General features: G+C 46.2%; 1 protein-coding gene across 2 annotated transcripts in view; it reads right to left on the bottom strand.

Moving 5' to 3' along the window:
• Positions 1-3511: 3511 nt before the first annotated feature.
• LOC138525638 (zinc finger protein 84-like) overlaps positions 3512-22549 on the bottom strand; it is an 835666-nt gene continuing 816628 nt past the window's right edge. For both annotated transcript variants that reach the window (XM_069635688.1, XM_069635689.1), the window contains one exon: positions 3512-6467. In XM_069635688.1, the coding sequence (XP_069491789.1) occupies positions 4005-5780 (1776 nt within the window). In that variant the 5' untranslated portion in view covers positions 5781-6467 and the 3' untranslated portion in view covers positions 3512-4004. The remainder of the gene's footprint in view (positions 6468-22549) is intronic.

The following is a 22549-nucleotide window of genomic DNA, read 5'->3' as shown; positions in this document are numbered from 1 at the left end:
CCAGCAATACAATGTAATCTGCGTAGACCATCCAATGGATCCTCCTTCCATTAAGCTCAGGGCTGGCCAACGCAGATGATTCTAGGAAAATGTCCAGGTCGGCCAGGTATAAATTGAAAAACAGGGGTGCTCCCAGGCAGCCCTGTCTAACTCCTGTCTCGGTTTTAATTGGGTCCAAGAAGTGTCCTTGATTGTCTAGACAAACTTTCATTGAAGTGTCCTTGTGGAGTTCAATCAACATCACAAATAGCCCCTCTGGGATCCTCCATCTCCTCAGCTTTTTCCATTCACATTCAATCTGGTCAAAAGCCTTTGATAGAGCCACCCAAGCCCTGTAAAGTGGAGATTATTTTCCATTGTGTTTTCACTAATCAGTTTTAGAACAAGGCCATTCAAACTGGTTGAATGAACCCGTCTAAAACCTGTTTGGTTCTGTGAAAGAATCTCTTTACTCTCCACCGAACTTGTGATTTCCTTTATCAAAAGACTCATAAAAATCTTACTGTCAATGTCAAGGAGGGTGATAACTGCCTGGGTTCAAGCGGTCGCCCCCCTTGAAGAATGGTATAATTATCGCTGTTTTACATGACAAAGGAAACCTACGTTGCCCAATTATTTCTCATAAAAGTTGGGTTTGAATTTTAGACCAGAGGCCTGGTTCAATTTAAGTATCCGGTAGGTAAGCCCACTTGGGCCTGCTGCTCTAGAAAGTGATGATTTAGAAATAATATCCAGGATGTCCTCCCCGTCAAAGAACAAGGGGACATTCAACTGAATGCCAGTTCTATCAGATTGTAGGTTCTCAAAGTTTCCAGCCAAATACTCGACCCATTTAGCTTCCGGGACCAGGTTGCAGAGGGTACTGCTGTGGTTGGTTTCCATCTGAGCGATGACCGACCAAAAACTTCTTGAGTTGCTTTCATTTACCAGCTGCAGCATTACTTCTCCATCATGTTGTAAACATGTTATCTTTTGTACTAATGACCAATTTTTATATTCTTGGTGTGCTTTTTTCGCCCCCAAATTGTAATTATATTGACTGGGTTGTTCCTTCTTCAACCTTCTTAATTTAATTCTCAGCTCCCTTTTTTTCTTTTGAGTTGCCTCATCGAAGCAATGCAGATGAGTTTGCTTCTTCACCTGCATAGCTTCACTTGGTAGAGATATAGACCAAATAAATTCAACAAAGCTCAATGGATGGCAGCTTTCCAACAGGACCTAGTCTATTACTTATCCTAGTTTACTGTTGCGATTTTTCCCCTCCTGTCTGTTTTTCACTAGCCTTATTTTCCTTTTGTTGTTGGCTTCCACGACTTGGGAATGTATATCAGATGTTACCATTGATAGGTCCAGAAATAACAACTCTAGGCGGGAGTGATCACTCGCGCCATCTTGTTTTATAACAGTGCCGAGAGAAGAGACTGGGTGAGATAAAAATATAATCTAATGTAGACGCCGATTGACCACGGTGCCAGGTGGCGTTTGCATCTGTCATTTCCCCGGTTGACCCATTCAGCATTTTTAGGCCCCAGCAGTCCAAAAAGTCTACCAAAATGTGACCCTTTTTAGATTTTCTCTTCCTGGCGGGTGATAGAACATTGATACCTTCCACATTAAAGTCTCCTGCGAGGGCTATGTTAGATCCCCCAAAATGATATGATATGGCATTTATAACGCGCCTATACACAAGTGTTTTAAGCCACGATGAGGAAAGGGAGGGGAAACAAAGGGAGGACAGACAACGATCCTACAGGCCAGGTGTCATTCAGATTGCGCAAGTGCATGAGATGGGGAAGGGGAATGTGTGGGGGTTAAGAGGGAGGGGACAGTGCAGTACATGGGATAGTAGAATAAATAACAATAAGTAAAGGTATGGCCAGCTGGTGGCAAGTTGCTAAGTAGTTTCCTGCTGAATTTTAGGTGGTCCTTTGCATTTTGGATGTCTTTCGGGAGGGTTTACCAGAATTGTGCTTCCAGGTGAGAGGAGGAACCCCCTAGCTTTTTATTTGTGTAAGGTTTTGGTTCAAGGTGGCTATCGTTGCATGATCTGAGTAGTCCAGTCGGTTGGTAAATTATTTTCTTTTGTAGGAATTCTGCTCCTTGGCCATGGATTGCTCTGTGTGTTATGTACGTTGTTTCGAATGTGATTTGTTGTTTGACTGGAAGACAGTGTAACATTTTTAGTGCTGGTGTGATGTGGTCTCTTCGTGATAGTTTGAGAAGGAGTCTGGCCGCTGCGTTTTGGATATGTTGCAGTTTCTTGAGTAGGCTTTATGGCATTCCAATGTAGAGGCTGTTGGCGTACTCAATTCTTGGCATGAAGAGGGTGATGACTGTCAGTGTCTTATGGGTGAAAGACAGGAATGCTAGGATTCTTTTTACCATGTGTAGGAGGAAAAAACATTTCTTGATTGAAACACATTGAATTACATTTACTTGTGGTTCTAATGGTAGCGCATTGTCCACTAGGATTCCCAGGTTTTTGGCTATTTTCGATGGTGTGGGTGCTGTTCCTAGTTCTGTGGGCCATGGGATAAAGGTGTTATTTTCCAGCTTTTTGGATATAATCATGATTTCTATTTTGCCTGGATTGAGTTTTAGGCTGTTTGTGTTAATCCAGTTGTATTTTGAGACATTCACCCAGCATTGTATTCTCTTCTTGTGTATCTTCGATTTTATAGATGATTTGTGTGTTGTCTGCATAGTTGTAGCATGTAAGGTTTAGTTTTTTAATGATCTTCATTAGCGGAGCCAGGTAGATGTTGAAGAACAGCTGGGATAGGGATGATCCTTGTGGTTGGTACTCCATAGTTGGTGTCCTGAGGAGCGGATTTTAAGGGTTTTATCCAGTTTCCGTTCTATTTGTTAGGTATGATTTTATCCAGAGTAGGGCTAAATCTGTTATTCCTATCTATTCTATGCTCTTGATGAGGATGCCATGGTTGACTGTGTCAAAATCTGCACAGAGGTCGAGTAGAATTGGGGCAGAGTTTGTGATGGAGTCTGCGTTTGTCTTTAGGTCATCCCAGATGGATAGGAGTGCCGGTCCTGCTCCCCTCGTGGGTCTAAAGCCAACTTGCACCTGGTCCAGCAGCTGGTGTTTATCTGTGTTCTTGTGTTAGTTTGTAGACGTAGGTGTCTAGTCGTTTTGCTGGGTAGGAAATGTTTGAAATCAGTCTGTAGTTGGAGAGGTCTTCCACATCTCCTCCCATGTCCTTGGGAAGTGGTTTGATGTGTGCTGATTTGAATGATCGTGGTTCTTTCCCTGTTGCGAGTGACAGGTTCAAAAGTATTTAATAGTAATAGTATTTTGCACAATGTTATAATATGCCCCCCAAATCTTTGCCCCACCCGAGTATAAACCTGAAATGGAAACCTATGCACATGCAGGCTGGCTTCTGTTTTAGTCTTTTATCAATCATGAATCTTACAGTGAGATAATATGCTCTTCTTTAAACACATATTGAGAAATCACTTCATTGCTGAGTTATCAATTATTCACGAATCCAAATAACAAGACACTTGTCTTTAATTCTATGCATAAATCATACTTCACAAAGTGCCTTGCTGATAATAAGGTTTAGTAACTTTACTCTACAAAAACAGCAGGGCCCAGGAGACTTTGTAAGTTGTGGATGTTTTGGGCATCCGAGTAGTCCATGTCAACACCTTTTATGAATTTCCAATGTCGCCACAGGTCACGGATTTCCTTGAAAGTCTTCATTTAGAACATGTATAAGGCCCTCCCTGAGTGATTTTTTCATGATGTAGGAATAGGTCAGGCTTCGTTGCAAACCCATAGTGAAATTTCTCTGATGTATCACAGGTTTCTCATTACACTTGTAAGCTTTATCACAGTGAGAACATGTAAGCGTGATTTCTCTGGTGCAGCCCTAGTTTACCTTATTACTTGAAAGACATTGCATTCAGAACATGTTTACGATTTCTCATCACTGTGATTTCTCTGATGTATCACAAAGTGATTATTTCGCTTGAATGCCTTATCACTTTGTGGACATATATATGGCTTCCCCACAGTCTGGCTTCTCTGATGAATCAATAGTTTGCTCTTCTTTATTGAAAGACTCAGTGTGATTTCTCAAATGTAGCACAAGGTGATCATTTTGCTTGAAAGCCTTATCATATTCATAAACATGCATATGGGTTTCACCCCGGTGTGAATTTTCTAATGAATCAATAGTGTACTTTCGCCTGAAAGCCTTGACATTCAGAACATGCAAATGGTTTCTCCCCGTGTGATTTCTCTGATGACACAATAGTTCACGCTTTTGCTTGAAAGCCTTATCACATTCAGAGCATGCATATGGTTTCACCCCAGTGTGTTTTCTCTGATGTATCACAAGTTGATTGTTTTGCTTGAAAGCCTTACCACATTCAGAGCATGTATATGGTTTCTCCCCAGTGTGATTTCTCTGATGACTCAATAATGACCCCTTTTGCGTGAACGCCTTATCACATTCAGAGCATGTATATGGTTTCAACCCAGTGTGATTTTTCTGGTGTCTCAAAAGATGACTCTTGCCCATGAAAGCCTTATCACATTCAGAACATGCATATGGTTTCACCCCAGTGTGTTTTCTCTGATGTATCACAAGTTGATTCTTTCGCTTGAAAGCCTTATCACATTCAGAGCATGTATATGGTTTCACCCCAGTGTGAATCCTCTGATGACTCAATAGTTCACTATTTTGCTTGAAAGACTTATCACATTCAGAACATGGATATGGTTTCACACCAGTGTGACTTCTCCGATGTATCACAAGTTGATAACTTCGTGTGAAAGCCTTATCACATTGAGGACATGTATATGGGTTCTCTCCAGTGTGAATTATCTGATGACGCAATAGTTCACTCTTTTGCTTAAAAGACTTATTACATTCAGAACATGTATATAGATTCACCCCAGTGTGACTTCTCTGATGTATCACAAGTTGATCATTTCGCTTGAAAGCCTTATCACATTCAGAACATGTAAATGGTTTCTCCCCAGTGTGAATGCTCTGATGACTCAATAGGTGACACCTTTGCTTGAAAGCCTTTTCACATTCAGAACATGTATATGGTTTCACCCCAGTGTGAATTCTCTGATGAATCAATAGTTCACTATTTTGCTTGAAAGCCTTTTCACATTCAGAACATGAATATGGTTTCACCCCAGTGTGAATTCTCTGATGAGTCAATAGTTCACTTGTTCGCTTGAAAGCCTTATGACATTCAGAACATGCATATGGCTTCTCCCCAGTGTGAATTCTCTCATGAATCAATAGATTACCCCTTTGCGTGAAAGCCTTATCACATTCAGAGCATGCATATGGTTTCACCCCAGTGTGACTTCTCTGATGTAGGACAAGCTGATCCTTTTGTTTGAAAGCCTTATCACATTGAGGACATGTATATGGTTTCTCTCCAGTGTGAATTCTCTGATGAATCAATAGTTTGCTCTTTTGTTTGAAAGCCCTGCCACATTCACAACATGTATATTTTTTCCCTGCAGTGTGAATTCTCTGATGACGCAATAGTTCACTCTTTTGCTTGAAAGACTTACTACATTCAGAACATGTATATGGTTTCACCACAGTGTGATTTCTCTGATTTACCAATAGATTATTTGTTTCTGTAAAGGCCTTGTAGCATTCAAAACGTTTGTGTTCTTTCTCTTTAGTGAGAGATCTCTGAGATTGCCATAAATATCCAGTTTCATTGAAAGTTGTTTCACATTCAGAAAATTCAATGGGTAACTCCATTGTGAGGGTGTTCATTTTTTAATAGGGATTTCTGTGTAAGGAGCTCCTTGTCCAATTCAAAATATTTAAATAATGATCTTAATCTCTCGGGTGATCTCACCAAGTCAGGTGCATTTTTGTACGTATGAATGTCAAGAAAGAACCTCAATCTTCAGCCAGAACAGGCAAGTCTGAAAACAAAAAAAAGCTTCTGCTTGCAACCTTTCCATGTCCAGAGCAGTTTCTACACTTGTAGTTTTCGTGCTTTTGGGCTTTGATCCTAGCAGCTGCCACTGGAACATCAGCACCACATCAGGGGCACCATTGATTCTGAAGCATCAAGTCCAAAGCTGGTGTTAAGCACCTTTTTCTTACTGAATGTGGTGCAAAGCATGACAATGGCCAGCCTCTACTTTAAAGTGGCAGCCATTCTTATTAGCCTCTCATCAGTGTAGTGGACACAGGTGACCTCTGTATTGAGTGGTACTGACTGGACATAGGAACCTGATGTTTCCTCCACAATCATTAATTATTGCACCTTTTTGTTGTGAAATGTCTTCAGTCTGTGAAATATGTTTTCCACAGTAAGGTACTCGGAGCTGGTAGTAACTGTCATGAGCAAGAACACGTTTCAGAGACCCAGCTATCAGAGGAAACTTTTTTTAATAAACAAAAACCTTTTAAAATAATGTCTCTGTTTTCCATACTTCCTGCTCTGTTGCCCTGTTTGAAAGAAAAGGAAAAACAAAATTAGTGTTCCATAAGAGATAAACACATATTTCTTGTTTTAAATAGAAAATGTGAAAAAGCAAAAAGGCACTTTTCAGCTTATGAAATCCTGCTCTTCTACTGAAATGTCTTATGGAAACTGAGTTAAATGAATAGAGTAAGGTGGCCTCAATATCATGGAAAGGGTTAACACACAAATAAAGAACCAAGAGACACATTGACCATTCCCACATCACATGGCGCATAGATTAATAACGGTGTGAAACACTAGCCCACAGCCAGGATTAACACAATGCGGTGACGTGTGGTCACTAGCCCACAGCCAGGATTAACACAATGCGGTGACTTGTGGTGACTGAAGTCTAAGAAATGGCCTACCTGTCTGTCAGTCAAGGCGGGTTTTTCCAGGTCTTAGGTAAATAGGAACAATGCACTACCCAGTTTATCGATTAAATAGTTGATCCATGGCATGGAGTAGGCGGCAAAAGCAGAAATGTGTTAACCTGTCAGAAGTCAATACAAAACTGCCAGGAGGGGTTGGGTTTTGTTACAAAACGAACAGGGAGGGCCAGGGACTATAATGTTGGCTCTTTACATAGTTTCCACTTCTTCAATTACTATCTTTTCCCTAGTTTCTGGGAGTAAATAGGTTTTTAGATGGGTTACCTTTCCCTTTGGAGTTCTGATATAATTGTATGTGCCTTGTACTCTACTAGGCTTTTTTGCAAAATACATCTGGGAAAGAACTAACAGGATCGTCCAGGTCTCTGTTTCTCCTTTGGGAGATTCTGTGGAATAAGGTCTGTGTTATCAACTTCCTCCGGTACCAAGCAGGCTAGTATGGAGGATGTGGAGGCCGGTGGATTTCCCTTCCATTCCTTTAGCAGGTTAATATGATAGAGATGGGTCTTTTGTCTGGTTGGGCTACTCTATAAGTACATGCACCTGTGCGTTCTATTATCTCATACGGTCCGTGCCACTGAGACTAGTATATTCTCACAGGTGGGTAAGAGGACCAACACTTTCTGACCCACAGAGAAAGAGCAGAGATTCACCTTGTTATCATAGTCTTGTTTTTGTTGGGTCTGGGCTTTAGTTTAGTTTATTTATTTATTATGGCGCTCTTAACCCGAAGGTATCTAGGCGCAAGTTTACAGGTTACAATTAAAGTGCAGGTAGTTTCCAATACAATTAACAGATTACATATAGATGGTGTACAAATTGCTAATTATATTAAAATCAACGAAGTACATACAGGGATAGGGGAGTAAATACCCTGAGGTAGATACAGTTATAGTTCAGAGCATCGAGCAGTTACAGTGCCATGGTACATTGAGATCCCTCATTTGTCAAGAATCTGGTACTAGAGTCATTCTTATTCTGGTGAGACTAGCCACATTTTGTTTTTTTTCGGAAGGCCCGGTACGCAACCTCAGTTCTTACGTCTGATGGAAGGGCATTCCAACATTTAGAGGCAAGGACAGGAAAACTCTTACCCCCTGTTTTTTCATGTTTGTATCTCAGGATCATGAGCTGGTTGACCTGGGAGACTCTAGTAGGTCTGATAGATTGGTTCTGGTGAACCTACAGTTTAGGTATTTAAGGGCTTTGATCGATAAGCATTTGTGGGCTAATGATAGCGTTTTGTAGGCAATTCTGTTCTTCACGGGAAGCCAATGGACCGTTTGTCTAGTAGAAGTGATGTGGTTGGCTTTTGGGATGTTCAGTGCAGCTCTTAATGCTTTGTTCTGTAGCACTTGTAGTTTATTTAGGTTGTGACAACTAGTGCCAATGTATAAGGCACTGCAGTAGTCCCATTTCGATAAAATAAGGGCTCTAGCCAAGGTGATACAGCTGTCTGGGGAAAGGAATGGCCTGCAGGCGGTAATGAGTTTCACCGTTTATGCCACCAAAGAGGTTGTAGCATTGATTTGTTTCAGTAGAGTGTCGAGTCAAGGTAGAACCCTAGGTTTTGACTTTTCGCTACTTTGATGGCATTGTTGTCAATGACAAAGGATTTAAATTGTTCCAGTAGTTTGTTTAAACGGTTTTGGGAGCCAATCAATAGTATCTCCGTTTTGTCATCTTTCAGACAGAGGCAAGGAGTGGCCATCCATGCCTGAATAACTTGGTAGATTTTGTTCAAGAGTTTGGACTCCGTACCATAGGATCCTGAAAGCGGTATGAGTATTTGGGTGTCATCTCTATAATAAGTGTAGGTGACTGTCAAGGAGGTCAAATAGTGGCTTTGTAAAGATGTTATACAAAGTGGGCGAGCAGCACAAACCTTGGAGAATTCTGCACAGAACTGGTGCTGGGTCGGCCATTGCTGTTGGGGCAAAAACTCTCCATGTCCTGTTGGAAAGGAACGATTTAATCAAAGATGTTTCTTTGGCGGAGAAGTGTCCAGCTAACGTCAAATGTTTGCATAGGACCTTGTGATTGACCAGGTCAAAGGCCGTAGATAGGTCTAGCAAGAGAAGGAGAACTATATTACCTTTGTCTAGTAACTCATCCATTTGTATTTTAAGGTCAATGAGAGATGATTATGTGCCATGACCTGGACTAAAGCCTGACTGACGAAGGCCAAGGAGATTGTTTGATTCAAGATCATTTTGAATTTGAACGTACATGGCCCTATCCAAAATTCTAAGAAGGAAGGGTACCGTAGTTATGGGCTGATAGTTGGTGGGTGTATTTGGGTTTCTTTAGGAGTGGGAGGACCCACGCATCCTTAAGGTTAGTAGGGACTTTACAGGTTTTGAATGATGCAAAACGAGCTGGGGGTAGATCTCTGTCTTCGGCTGGGGCCTTCTTCTGGAATAGCCTCCCTGCCACTCTAAAACGTGAGGAGAACCATCTCCAGTTCCGGAAGCACCTCAAAACCATCCTATTTTCTTCTGCCTTCGCTTCCCCTCTCCCCTGCTGATCAGTTCTCTATTGGCACTGTGCACCTGGCAACCCTCTGTCCTTCGGGCCCAGTTACCTGCTCACCCTGCCACCCTCCCGCACTGCCTCCGGGCCACCCCTTGCAATGGGGTCTGTATCTGTATCCATACAGCCCCCCCCCTTTTTTTCCCCGCACTATCAGACCTACCCTGTCTGCTGCCTTAAACCTAGCACTTGCAAATAGCTGGCTGCATTACCACCGTTTGTTGCCTTTATTATTTATTGTTATTTATCTGTTTCTCCTCTGCTTCGCACTTTCCACTTCTCCCTCCTTCCATGCACTTTTCCCCTCCCCCTCTCCCATGCACTTGCGCGTTCTCAATGTCACTGGGCCTAGTAAGATCGCTGTTTTGTTCTCCCCTGTTCCCCTCCCTTGCCCAGTCGCACTCTGAAACACTTGTGTACGAGCGCGATAGAAATAAAATATCAATGAATGCATGTATTAGGGTGGTGATGAAAGAAACAATCTCTGTTACCACTTCTTTAATGAGAGTGGCTGGGCATATGGCCCCCCTGACATCTTGAGGGTTTGAGACTTTCAATTATTTGTATCACTTCTGGTACTGAGACTTGGATAAACTGAAATGGGGAAAGGCTGATTCGTGGTAGCGTCAGTGTGTTCAAAATGTAGGGCATCTGAGGACAGGCTGAGTTTTTTTTGTCTCGATTTTAGTCTGAAGGAGAGTGATTTTATCCAACAATGCTTTTTGGATATTAGCGCATCAGGTGGCATCTTTTATGCAATGTTCCTGAGGAGTCACTGGGGTTTCTAATTTTCTAAGGATGGTGAATAATTCTTTTGTACCCAATTTTGCATTGCTAATTCTATCATTGTCGGTGGATGGCCTTTTTGTAGTTATTAGAGGCTGTGACAAACTTCTCTTTGTTAATAGAAGGCAGTTTTGTTTTTTTTTGCCGATCCCTTCAGCTACTCTCTTGGTATTGCATAGACTTTTTAGATTTGTGGTGTAGCACACAATTAGGGGAGCAGTTTGTTTTGATTTGCACATTTTTCGTGGGGCCACTGTGTCTAAAGCCTGAGAGAGAGTTTGGTTGCATGGATCTTCCATCTCTGCAGTGTTTAAATTGTCAAAGTTTGGTTGGTTCATAGTAAGATGTAGTAAAGGGAGTATTCTTTCTGCTGTAATATTGCGTTTTCTTCTAGTAAGGGATGGAGGAGACATACTAAGGCCCCGGTTTGATGTAGGCTGGTCCTGGATGGAGAAGATGATCATGGTATCACTACAAAATATCCCCACCAAAAATATCACCGTACATATGGCCGTTTGCCTCGTTATAGGCAATATTTTTGGGGGGGATAATTTGTGGGCGCGAGGGTTGCAGGGGTGTTCCCCGCACATTAAGCAATTATGCTGAGGTTGCGGGGGTGTCCCCCACAGGGTCCATGTGTGAATTTTGCCGCAAAATATTTTTGCACGGAATTAACACATGGAACCAGTGATCACGTGGTGGTCAGACCATGCGCAGGGAGTGTTTGTGAGAATCCTAGTGTTACAGTTAAGATCAGCAATCCAATCAAGGGTTCTGCCTTTATTGTGCGTAGGGTTCATGATGCGATTAAGGAAGCCTAGTTCTGTTATCTTATTGGCTAATGCGGAAGCACGGTTATCTTTGGGGTCGTTAAAGTCTCCTAGTAAGAGGATTTCTGACCCCGGTTTAACATTATTGGTGAGTAACTGGGTGATCTCTTCATCGAAGGATGATACTGGGCCCGAAGGTCTGTATAGATGTAGAGTCAATGTTGATGTAGCTCTGAGGGATATTTTCAAAGAGAGAAGTTCCCCAGAGGTGAATGGTTGGTAGATGGGTATTTGTCTCACACCCAATTCTTTTTTAGCGATAAGTCCTACTCCTACTCCTGTTCTGAGGATCGTATAGTCATCTGGTATGGACAGTGAGAGAGCCAGCGCCAGCTGCCACATGCAGCCAGGTTTCAGAAATGACTAAGATGTCCAAATTGTTAGTCAGGATAAGATCAGCGATGTCCAGAGCATGTGCTATAAGTGATCTAGCGTTAATGAACACACACCTGATGAGCGGTAATTCCGACTTTTGTGAATCGAAGTTGGAATGAACAGAGACAGCTTTGTTTGCAGGGGTATTCGGGCGTAACGACTTGTTAGGAAAGGGGTCTATGCTATGTGTTAGGTATGGATCTGAATGTGCCAGCCAACTGCTTGCTGCATGGATACTAGTTGAGCTAGTACTAGGGCGAGAGGTCATGAGTTTGCTAATGCCTTTTAAGGTCCTAGGTTTATTATGAATCTTATGGTTCCTTGGAGAATTTGTCATAAAACAATTTATAGCGATAAGTGTCAAGGGTGAGGATCATGGTACCTTGTGATGTAAGTCTACGGTTCCTTAAACTAGGCGGACATGGTATGTTAGGGGTGGTCTGGGTGGAAAATTTCAGTATCTATTGGTTAGAGGTGAGTAACGAGTTCCTGTTAGATATTGGGCTTCAAAACCGGAAAGGCGACCTCCAAACTCGCATCCGGGCACGGTAATTGCCCTTTCGCGGGTGCCGGGGCTGGTACATCCCCATTCCCATTTGAGCCCCATAGGGCTCAATGAGAATGGGGATGTCGGATGCACCGGCACCATTTACAACGGTGCCGGTGCATCCGACGAGTTGTGTTCGTGGGTGCCGCACAGTCCGCTGGTCAGACCTGGCGTGCTGTCAGGCACCCACGAGCACAACTCGTACTATGGCGGTACGGTAGCTATGGTGTCGGTAGCTTACCGGCACCATTGTTACTGGACCGCCATAGTTATAATGAGGCCCATTGTCTCAAGTGTGGGTGAGGTTACATTCTTGAATTGTAGGGGAATGGGGTTGGTGGGTTGTATCGAGTGGTCTGGTGGAAGCGATTTTAGGCATACATAAGGTTGTCCCAAGGGTGATTGGCATGTCCTGAGCTGGGCGAATCATGATAATGGAGTTGAACATTTCTGTTGCTGCTGGAAATTGCCTAGTAGGTTGTGATTTGAGGTCAATTATTTGAATATTTGTCAAGATGGGAGATGAGTGTAGCAAGTGTATAATAGCTGACACTACCGTAACACATTGGTGACTATACATGCAACTGTCACAACTTCCGTGGTAAGCATAAGTCAAGCAATGCTGTTTCAATAAGATATAGGCAAATGCAAGGACTACTAGGTGCAAAGGCTTTTGTGGGAATCAAGTGATAATGCATACGTATGGCAATGCTATTTCAATGCTCTATAGGCCAGTGCAAGGTCTGCTAGGAGCAAAAGGCCTTGAGCAGTTCAAGTCGATTATCCATTAATTCCTACGTAATCGCACAAGTGGTGATGCTAACGATAGGGTACAGTAAGCAGGCTAACCAGGAGCGGTGCTATACAGGAGCAAGTAACGGTACACCTTTGGTTGCTAAGCAAGTTAACAGTGGTAGGTTATCATGAAAATGCTACCGTTCTAATGTAACGGGCATAAATCTCAAAACGGAGACCAGTAAAGTCTTACTGTCCATCTGGTGAGCACACTATGAACAGATCACACAAGTGGCAATGTCAGGCAAAAGCACATGGTTAGCAGTGGCCGTAGTCAGGCGTAAGGAAAGAAGGTCAATGGGATAGCTACTTGTGGCATGTCGATGCTCAGTACAGGGAAATGCTCCATGAGAGATCCGCCTTGCCTGCAGGGGCCAGTTTACGCCTTCCAGCGATCTGATTGGGTGATGAACAAGGGTTTGCTGCTGGTTGCTAGGCAACCTAGTAAACAGCAGACAATGCAGCCATTTTAGGAAAGGCGAATTTGCCAATTTGAATTTCAGGCTGCTACTGCAAGCCGCTCCGTGTGGCCTTTGAGGATGAAGTCTGCAGCATGGCTGTAGTCAGGGACTCCGACGGCGGGTCGAGGGCTGGAATGCTGTCTGGATGAGGCGAATTAAGCAGTGGGAGTACGCTCCAACCCTGGTCGGCGTCTGAAAGTGAAGCTGCTTCAGCAGCAAAGCTGAGGTATTGGGCAGCATATGTGTTTGTACCAAGGTTCTAACTAGGGCCATATGATCTCTTAGTCAGGAGGCGGTCTGGGACAGAGGTATCAGGGCTTCTCTTTCTTCCCAGGTTTCTGTGATCATATCTAATACATCTCAGGGCTCCCTACAGTAAAGTCATTCGGGCTCCCTACAGTAAAGTCATTCAAACTGAGAGCATCTGGTAGATGCTTGAGGAGTTTCTTACTGTGAATAGGGCCCAGGGTATCATGCAATCCCAGTCCTTCCCATCACTTCCTTAGAATTGTTTTAAGGGTTTTATTAAATCTCTCCCACTTATCCATCTGTCTGTGGGTGGTAAACTGAGGTTCTTAGAGTGGCAATATGTAATAATTATTTTATCTCTCCCATCAGTTTGCTCATAAAGTTCTTTCCCTGGTCTGTTTGAATCTTTTTGGGAAATCCTATTTGAGAAAAAAAGGGCAGCAGATGTTTTAAAATCTGTTGGATAGTGCTGTTTCTCATGGAGAAGGCTTCGGGGTATCGGGTGGCATAATCCATAATCACCAGGTTCAAGGGTGCCGGTAAAGAAATATGTGAGTTGGTTTTCTGACATCTCACATGTTTGGATAAAGCTGAGTTTCAGTCAAACCTTCCCCTGTTTCTCTCTGATAAAGGGGAACTTGTTTTTAAAAAAAAGGGCTGCGTTTTCTTAGGCCTTCATCCTCTGTTATTACCTGTAAGAAGGCCTCAGCCAGTATGTGATTTTGTCACTGTGCAAATGCTAAATCAGGGAGGATAGTTGCCTTATCATTTGGGGTGGAGGCTGATGTCAGTTTCCTTATTGGCCTCTCCAAAACGCTGACCACCTCTCTGTTTCATTAACTTCCCTCTCCTCTTCAAAGTGGGGAAAAATATCTCCAGGTCGTATTTTCCCCATGGTTTTTTATTAAAACTTTTATATCTCTGCTAAAGTCTGGGTCTATGACTCCTGCAAAAATGCCTAAACTATATTTCCATGCAAGGCCAAATGTTGGGGCCAACCTGGTGTAACAGCAAGATAGGGGTATTAGGACCAGGTCCATGGAAATTAGTCCTCTCTTTCCAGGAGGAATAAGAGCTTCCCTACTACTACATATGTCGAAGGCAATGGATTCTTTGGTTGTAACAGATGGGTCGGAGGCTCGATTACTACGTTTTTGAAATCTTAAGTTCCCCAATTATTTTGAGTGATATTCCACTTCTGACACCAAATGTAAGGAAGGCATGGTATCATGAAGGAAGACAGACACAAGTGGTACACGGTTCAAGGGCGTTTACTGAACTGCAATGGGTTGGATGAACACCTATCTAACCCTAAATCTAAGGATGGGACTAAGCTACAACCATCAAAGTAAAAATAACAGTCCTAGTGGAGTCTTGTCAAAATAAAAAGGGCCAATACTAATAAACCTATTGCCAAACCTTACTTCTAATAACAAATGGTGTGGGGAAATGATGTATGCAAAAAGAAAGTGTTCAAGAAACAATATCTCAGGACAGCTGGATAATGAGCTTCCCCTTCCCCAGTTTTTCTGCACGGGTCAAGGTGGCACACTTGAGCTTAGCACACTCTTTGGCTTCTCCAGCACGAGGATGCAGTTCAGGATACAAATAACCGGGCCTTATGCGCCAAAGTCTCTTTTTCAGTAAAAGTCTCTTATTTGCAGAATACCTCGAGTAAGGAACAAGTTACTTACCTGTAACTGTTGTTCTCCAGCATCCGCCTGATATGGATTCACAGGCTCATGAATATTCCCCGTCAGGCTGGGAATCCTCAGTAACAGCATAAACAGTTTCAGTTTTGTTTCTAAACTTTCTTTCTCCTATAAACCAATCACTGAGCTCTGGGTCATACTGCCCCCAGCGAATGACTGCCCTCTACCTAAGCCCCTCCTCTGGCAGCCATCTTCAGATTTGGTAGCACGTAAAGTGGCAGTAGGACCAAGAGAAGAGCTGCAGAGGGGCAGACGGGAGGGTTCGCATGTGAATCCATGCCAGACCCATAATGGAGAACAACAGTTATAGGTAAGTAACTTGTTCCTTCTCCAGCATGGGGACTGGCATGGATTCATATGCTCATGAATAAAGAATACATAGCAGTACATACATGCAAAACCATGGGAATTGAATTGATATTTTATATTGCGCTCGTACACAAGTGTTTCAGAGAGCGACACAGCAAGGGAGGGCAACAGGGGAGAACAAAACAACGATCTTACTAGGCCCAGTGACATTGAGAACGCGCAAGTGCATGGGAAAGGGAAAAGGGCAAACGTGCATGGAAGGAGGGAGAAGTGGAAAGTGTGGTAGGTGACAAGGCTCAACAGAAGCAATCTCTTACCTCCTCACCAGGCTCACCTTCAAGTGAACAGGTTGCGCAGCACTGCTTGGCCGACTCTGGACTCCTCCCTGGAATCCCTGTCAATGCAGTAGAATTTCGTGAAGGTGTGCGTCAACCTCTATGTAGCAGCCCTGCAGATGTCCAGCAGGGGCACACAAGACAGGAACGCTGTTGTAACAGCGACCGCTCTGGTGAATGGGCTCTCGGATGGCCAGGCAGCGGTCGGTTTGCCAAACAGTGACAGTGAGTGATACAGCCGGCGAACCACCTGGAAATTGGAGCCTTGGAAAGGGCCTTCCCATGGTTCACAGGACCAAAGTTCACAAAAAGCTGAGAAGTTTTCCAGAAACTCTTCGTGAGGGCCACATAAAACTTCAGCGTTCTAGCCACATCCAGCTAGTGCAAAGTCCTTTCAGCCGGTGACAAAGGCGTTGGAAAGAACACTGGTAACATCAAGGGCTTGTTGAGATGAAATTCCGATGGAACCTTGGGCATGAAGGAGGGGTGCGTCCGCAGCTCCACCCTCGTCTCGTGAAAAGTCAGATAAGGCCGCTTGCATGACAGGGCCTGGATCTCACCTAGTAGCCTTGCAGAGGTGATAGCAACGAGGAACGCGGTCTTCCACGACAGACACTTCAAGCGGAGCTGAGTGCACAGGTTCGAATGGAGCCCCCCATTAGCCTAGTCAGCACCACACTGAGTTCCCACGCCGGGGTCAGAGCCTTCACCGGCAGGAATGAGTGGAACAGTCCCTTAATGAACTCCTTAACCAGATGGTGCAACCACATTGAAGACCGTCCCGGAGATCTGGTGTAGCGGGAGACAGCCGCCAGATGTACCTTGATGGGGGCGTGAGCCAGTCCCGATTTAGCCAATGACAGTAAATACGGAAGTACCAGAGGGGCTGTGACCCTCAGAGGGTTGATCTTCTGGGGACAGCCCCAAGTCGTAAAGCGCTTCCATTTGTGTCTGTAGCACTTCAAAGTAGATGACGCCGTGTCCTTGGCGAGTTCCTCCTTGCAGTCTGCCGGAAAATTGTAGCCACCAAACTCTAACGCTGCAGGAGCTAGGCCTTCAGGTTCAGAGACCCCGGGTCGTGGTGCAGAATTAAGCCTCCTTCTCTGGCGAGAAGATCTGCGACCACTGGTAGCTTGACTGGAGGGGACACTGAAATGTGGAGAAGGTCCGGGTACCAGATCTGCCTCGGCCACGTTGGTGCAACGAGAATCATTCTGTACCAGTACCGTTTGTGTTGAATGACTAGACGAAGAAGCAGCGGCGGCAATGGAGGGAATGCATAAAGAAACAGGCCTTCCTAAGGGAATGAGAATGCGTCCCCCATACTCCATGGCTGGGGACAACTGCTGGCGAACCTCTGGCACTTGGTGTTTGTCGCTGTCGCAAACAGATTGATCTGGGGACTGCCCCATTTGAGGAAAAGGTTGTTCACATGATCTCGCCGAAGCTCCCACTCGTGGCAAGTGTGCAGCTCCCAGCTGAGAGAGTCGGCGATGGTGTTCTTTACTCTTGCCAGGTGAACCAAAATGAGGAACATCCCCTGGGTGATGGCCCAGTGCCATAAATACTGCGCCTCTCTGGAGAGCAATGGGGATCTGGTGCCCCCCCCCCCCTGTTTTTCCGGAGGTACAACATCTTTGTGGTATTGTCCGTGAAGACCCTCACCACCTTGCCCTTGAGGGATGGCAGAAACAACTTGAGGGCCCAAAACACTGCCCGTAATTCCAGAACGTTGATGTGCAACGACTTCTCCTCCGACAGCCACAGGCCTCTGGCGTGAAGTCGTCCAGTGTGGGCTCCCCCTCCATCCAGGGAAGCATCCATCGTGACCGTCTCCTGGTACAGGGGGCTCCGGAAATCCGTGCCTTGGGCAATATTGGAGCGCACGTCCCATCATCTTATCGCTCGACGGAACTCCTGGTCGAGCGCAATTCTGTCCTGGAAGCATCCGGACAACAGGACCCACCAGGCATCAAGGAAATCCTGCAGAGGGCGCATCCGCAACCTGTAGAGCCGAATCAGGTATATGCATGACGACATCATGCTGAGTAGGGTCTTGATGGTCAGCACTGTGGCGACCCTCAATGCTAACAGCCGTTGCACCTTGACTAAGATGGCCGATATCCTCTCCTCCGACGGTGACGCCAGGCAGGATACTGGCCCTCATTAAGCTCCTGGCGCTAAGTGTTTAACGGTGCCGTAAAAGGCTGCAGCGCCGTTAAACAAGTAGCGCCTTACTACAAAGTCCCTTTGCGGGACCCGACCTGAATGGCTGGTCTAGACCAGCCGTTAAAGTAGGGACCCGCAAAGGGACCTTGGTGCTAAGTACGGTACCGCAATTTGCGGTATCGTACTTAGCGCCTTCCCCAGTCCCATTGAGCCCTATGGGGCAAAAATGGGAGTGGGGAAGGGCAAATGTTCAATGGGGAATTACCGCCCCGCCAACCTTGGAATGGGGTGGTAATTCCCCATTGAACATCGGCGGACTTGTTATGATACCGGCACCAACCATGGTGCTAATAGCGCCATGGTTTAGCGCCAGTATTGTAATGAGGGCCACTGTGTCGAGCCTGGATCCCAGGAACAGCGCGTCCTGCAATGGAGTCAAACAGGACTTTGCATAATTCAAAGAGAATCCCAGTTCCATCAGAAGGCAGACGGTCTTCACTGTGTGGTCCTCGGCGATGTCTCTTGATCTGGCCTCGATAAGCCAGTCATCCAGGTAAGGGTTCACATGGATTCCTTGAAGTCGTAGATGGGCTGCCACCAGAACCAGGTACTTGGTGAAGACTCTGGGTGCCAACTTCAGTCCAAAGGGAAGAGCCTTGAACTGGTAATGCTTCCCTTGAACGACAAAGCGCAGAAACTTGTTGTGTCCTTTGTGTACGGGGACATGGAAGTATGCATCCTCTAGATCCGCCGATGAGTGTTAGGAAAGATTTCAATTTCATATGTAATTTTCCTTCCAGTTGTGAACTCCCAACTTTTTGCTGCTGTTTAAACACGATAATCTGACTTTGCCAGAGAAGCACAGCCTTCAGCTGCACTCCACTGGGCTTTTTGCTCACTTTGTTATGGGGAAACTGACATGCCCTTAAAGACAGTCAGTACTGGGAGACTTTGTTTCCCTTAGTCCTTGCAATGGTGCGACTTTTGCTGCAACATGTTACAAGTGCACAGAGTACCTCCAGTACAGTGCGCTTTGGGTCAATTTTTTGGAGAAGTGTAGATGTTCTACGGACAGGGCTGGTGGCAGCTTATCATTTCGTGTATTTTTAACCCTTTCTTGCCATGTTAACCGCATTAACCGCGTTTGACACAGAAAGGTGGGCTGGCTCCAAAATGGCCATGACACGAGGTTCTTTGTCCTGTCCTTTGGCCATCTTGCTCCTTCACCTTCCCCAGGTCGAGCTGTCCTTATTTGGGAAAGCATTTTCCTGAAAGGCGCTCTGCTTTCGCGGGCTTCTGCATTTATTGTATGTGCGCCCCCAGGATTTGGGCTGGCCTGTCTGGCTACAATCCACATCCTGGGTGTCAGAGTCTGGCATGCTCTGAATGCCTGTGACCACCGTGGTTCATGATTGGTCCACGTATGGTGTGCTGTAAGTGAAAGATCGTCCATTGGGTCACCTTCGTTTTGGCACGAAGGAGACTCTGGATAAGAGAAGGCCCCAAACAGCCATACCATGTCGATCTCTGGAGTTCTCACTGAACGAAGGATAGGATCCACGTATCCTGAAACCGAGTCGTCGAGTAACTGCTGGAGGCCCGCTGGAAGGTTTGGCACCCTGCATCCACTGTTGTCCCGTGGTACCCCTTGGCACCTGATCGAACAAGAAGGTCTGTGAAGACGCTTTGACCCATTGGAATAGTGGGACCAACTATTCTTGGGATCTTCATCAAAGCCTGCAAGTAAGCCTTCTCGGAAGTGTCCTTGGGTCAACCAGTGGGCTGACCAGCTTGTGCAGGACCTTTGCTCTGTCTCCGACGCCATTTTGAGGAGCCCCTTGAAACTTGGTAGCCCGCAAGCTCCGTGTTCACACCACTCTCACACCGAATTTCGTACACTTGGCATTCCCAGGTCTGGAGTAAAGAGAGAGAGCCCGAACTGGAGAAGCTGCGGTTACTGTGTCGCCCAGCCGGGGTGAAGAACTTTGCAGGTGTGCTACATTTGTACCCCTCTTGCCCCTGAAGCCTGCTGCAGTGAAATTGGCCTGATTCATCCACCAGGAGCAGAGAAACCGCCATCGCCACTTTGGGAATCAATGCCGCAACACCGTCACTGGAAGCCACAGAGACACAGAAATTGTCGCATTTGAACCTGACACCGAAGTGGACTCGACAGCCGAAGTTTGGTCCGGAGTGAGCATAGGGGCCGTAAGTACTAACGACCCTTACCGGTGGCCCATGGATCATCCATCAACGTTTATGCATGACTGGCCCCTGGGGGCCCCTCTCCTTTCCACTGCTGGTGTGAACTGGCAACCTATTCCCGAACCTTGGAAATCACTCTGCCCTGTCGGGGTGACCCTCCTCGAATAATGGGAACTTATTCATCGTCTCACCTACCTTCCTGAGCTGCTACAGACCCCTGAAGAGGCCCCGGTCTGTCTGACCATCTGCATTACAAGTAGATTTGAACACTAGGCTCCCCTCATTTTAGGGACTGGACTGCCTTTCAGTTAGGTTTGTGTCCGATGCTGAATTGCTTAAAGACTGTATCTGCCCACCTGCTTCCTCCCCTTTTAGGGTGTGCACCTATTCTGGTGCAGATAACCCTTTAGGCCCCTTGGTCTTGTATATATGTATTGTGATTTGATTGTGTTGGTTTACCAGTATTGCTGCAGAGAATTATGTGTATGACTTTCAAAGGCCTTGAAATAAATGTAATTGTATTTTTATAACTACAACTGACTAGGAGTAATTTGTAAGTGTCCTTGCTCTGTGTGTTCATGTAGGTCCTTCAGTCACCCTCACCCCTCCTGAGACCTAGTCTTGACCGCCGCCAAGCTACCTTGATTGGTCTGGCTTGTCCAGAAGGTAACCCGGTCCTAGGAAACTAGGCTTGCCTCCTGAACCTCTGCCCACCAGGTCAGAGTTCAGAAATCCATCTTAACAACCACCAAAGGTCCCCCTCCTCCAGCTGGCCAAGCATGTGCTGCAGCGTGACCATCCAAATCTTTTGGGACTTAATGTACTTGTTGAGTCGTCGTAGGTCGAGAATGGGTCTCCATCACCCGGTTTTCTTTCATACGAGAAAGTACCTTGAGTAAACACCGGAGACCCGGAGTCATTTTGGAACCAGCTCCATCGCCATTTTCCTTAACATGGCCTGAACTTCCAGCAGCAGCTGAGGGTTGTGTTGTTCCTATCGGGCCACCAGAGGTATTCTGGGACACTTCTGTTGAAACTCTAAGGTGTGTCCGTGGGCGAGAGCGTCCAGCACCCATCGGTCGGTGGAGATGGTCTCCCACACGCTGACAAAGTTCACCAGCTGGCCTACCACCGGGGTGCAGAGGTGGGGGCCCGGCATCCTGGCCGGTTCAGTCCTGCTTGGTGGGAGCGCACCACCCTGGGAGCCTTGACGATGATGGCAGCCACCTCCGAAGGCTTTGGAGCGACCCCTGTTGGCTTCCTGGGTCGAGCAGTGGGAGGGTTGGCGGTCAGAGGAAGAGCCCCTGTCGAAATCCTTAGAAGACCTGCTAGACTTTCCTCCTGGGGAACCAAAGGATGGCCTGTGTTGTTGCAGGGTGCCCAAGGCACAGGCCGTCTCTGTGTCGGCCTTGATGGCTTGCAGGGATTCATCAGCGGTCTTCCCGGACAGGTTGTCCCCATCGAACGGCATGTCCAGTACCCTCGCCTGGACCTCCTGCCTGAAGAGGGTGACCTTGAGCAAGCCACAACGGCCAAGGCAAACCCTGTTGCCCATCTGACGGAAACCTGTGTCTGCAATGTACAGTGCCACCGTGATGGCATGGTCCGACACCAGCTTGCCTTCTTGGAGGATCTCCAAAGCCTCGGCCCGTTTGTCATCGGGGAGGAAATCCAGGAGCGGAGCCATCTTGTACCAAAGCTCCTGGTTGTACCTGGCCACGATCGCCAAGGAGTTGCTCGCTTTCACCGTCGTCGCCTACGAGTAGATTACCTTTCTACCCATGGAATCCAATTACTTCCCCTTGTTGTCCGGGGGTACAGATGAAGAGGACGATGAACTCAGCGACTTCTTCCTGGTGGCCGCCGAGACCACGGAGTCTGGCGACGGTTGAGACCGAAGACACTTGGTCACAGACTCCGGCACCCAGTATTTTTTCTCAAGCTGATCTCTCTCCGCTAGAGCTGAAGCAGGATACTTCAGCAGCGCCAGCCCCTCATCCCAGACCTCATCCAGGAGCGGTACTGACAGGATAGCTGGAAAAGCTCTGATGCACGGGCAACCATCAATCATGGAATGAAAGGATCCCACCTCATCCGGTGGAGAGGCTCTCAGCACCAGTGATGCAGGAACTCCCAGTCCTGCGTCATTGTCCATATCCATCATCGCTGTGTCCATCCCTGTCGCCCTCGGCGGGAGGAAGGGCAGCGACGGTTGGAATGGAGGTGTAGGGTCTCTCCTCCTCCTCTTTGCCGGTGGCTGCCCCGGTGTCAATAGGAACACGGCCGTGCCATTGGTGCTGGCGGGTTTGTCAGCAACCTCCTCTGAATCTCCGACACCATCGTGTGAAGTGGCGAGAGGATATCCTGTG

This window comes from Ambystoma mexicanum, chromosome 7p (genome assembly GCF_040938575.1).
Source record: "Ambystoma mexicanum isolate Mex_15411 chromosome 7p, UKY_AmexF1_1, whole genome shotgun sequence".
In the NCBI taxonomy this organism is placed as follows: Eukaryota; Metazoa; Chordata; class Amphibia; order Caudata; family Ambystomatidae; genus Ambystoma; species Ambystoma mexicanum.
This window is presented reverse-complemented; position numbering and strand designations above follow the sequence as displayed.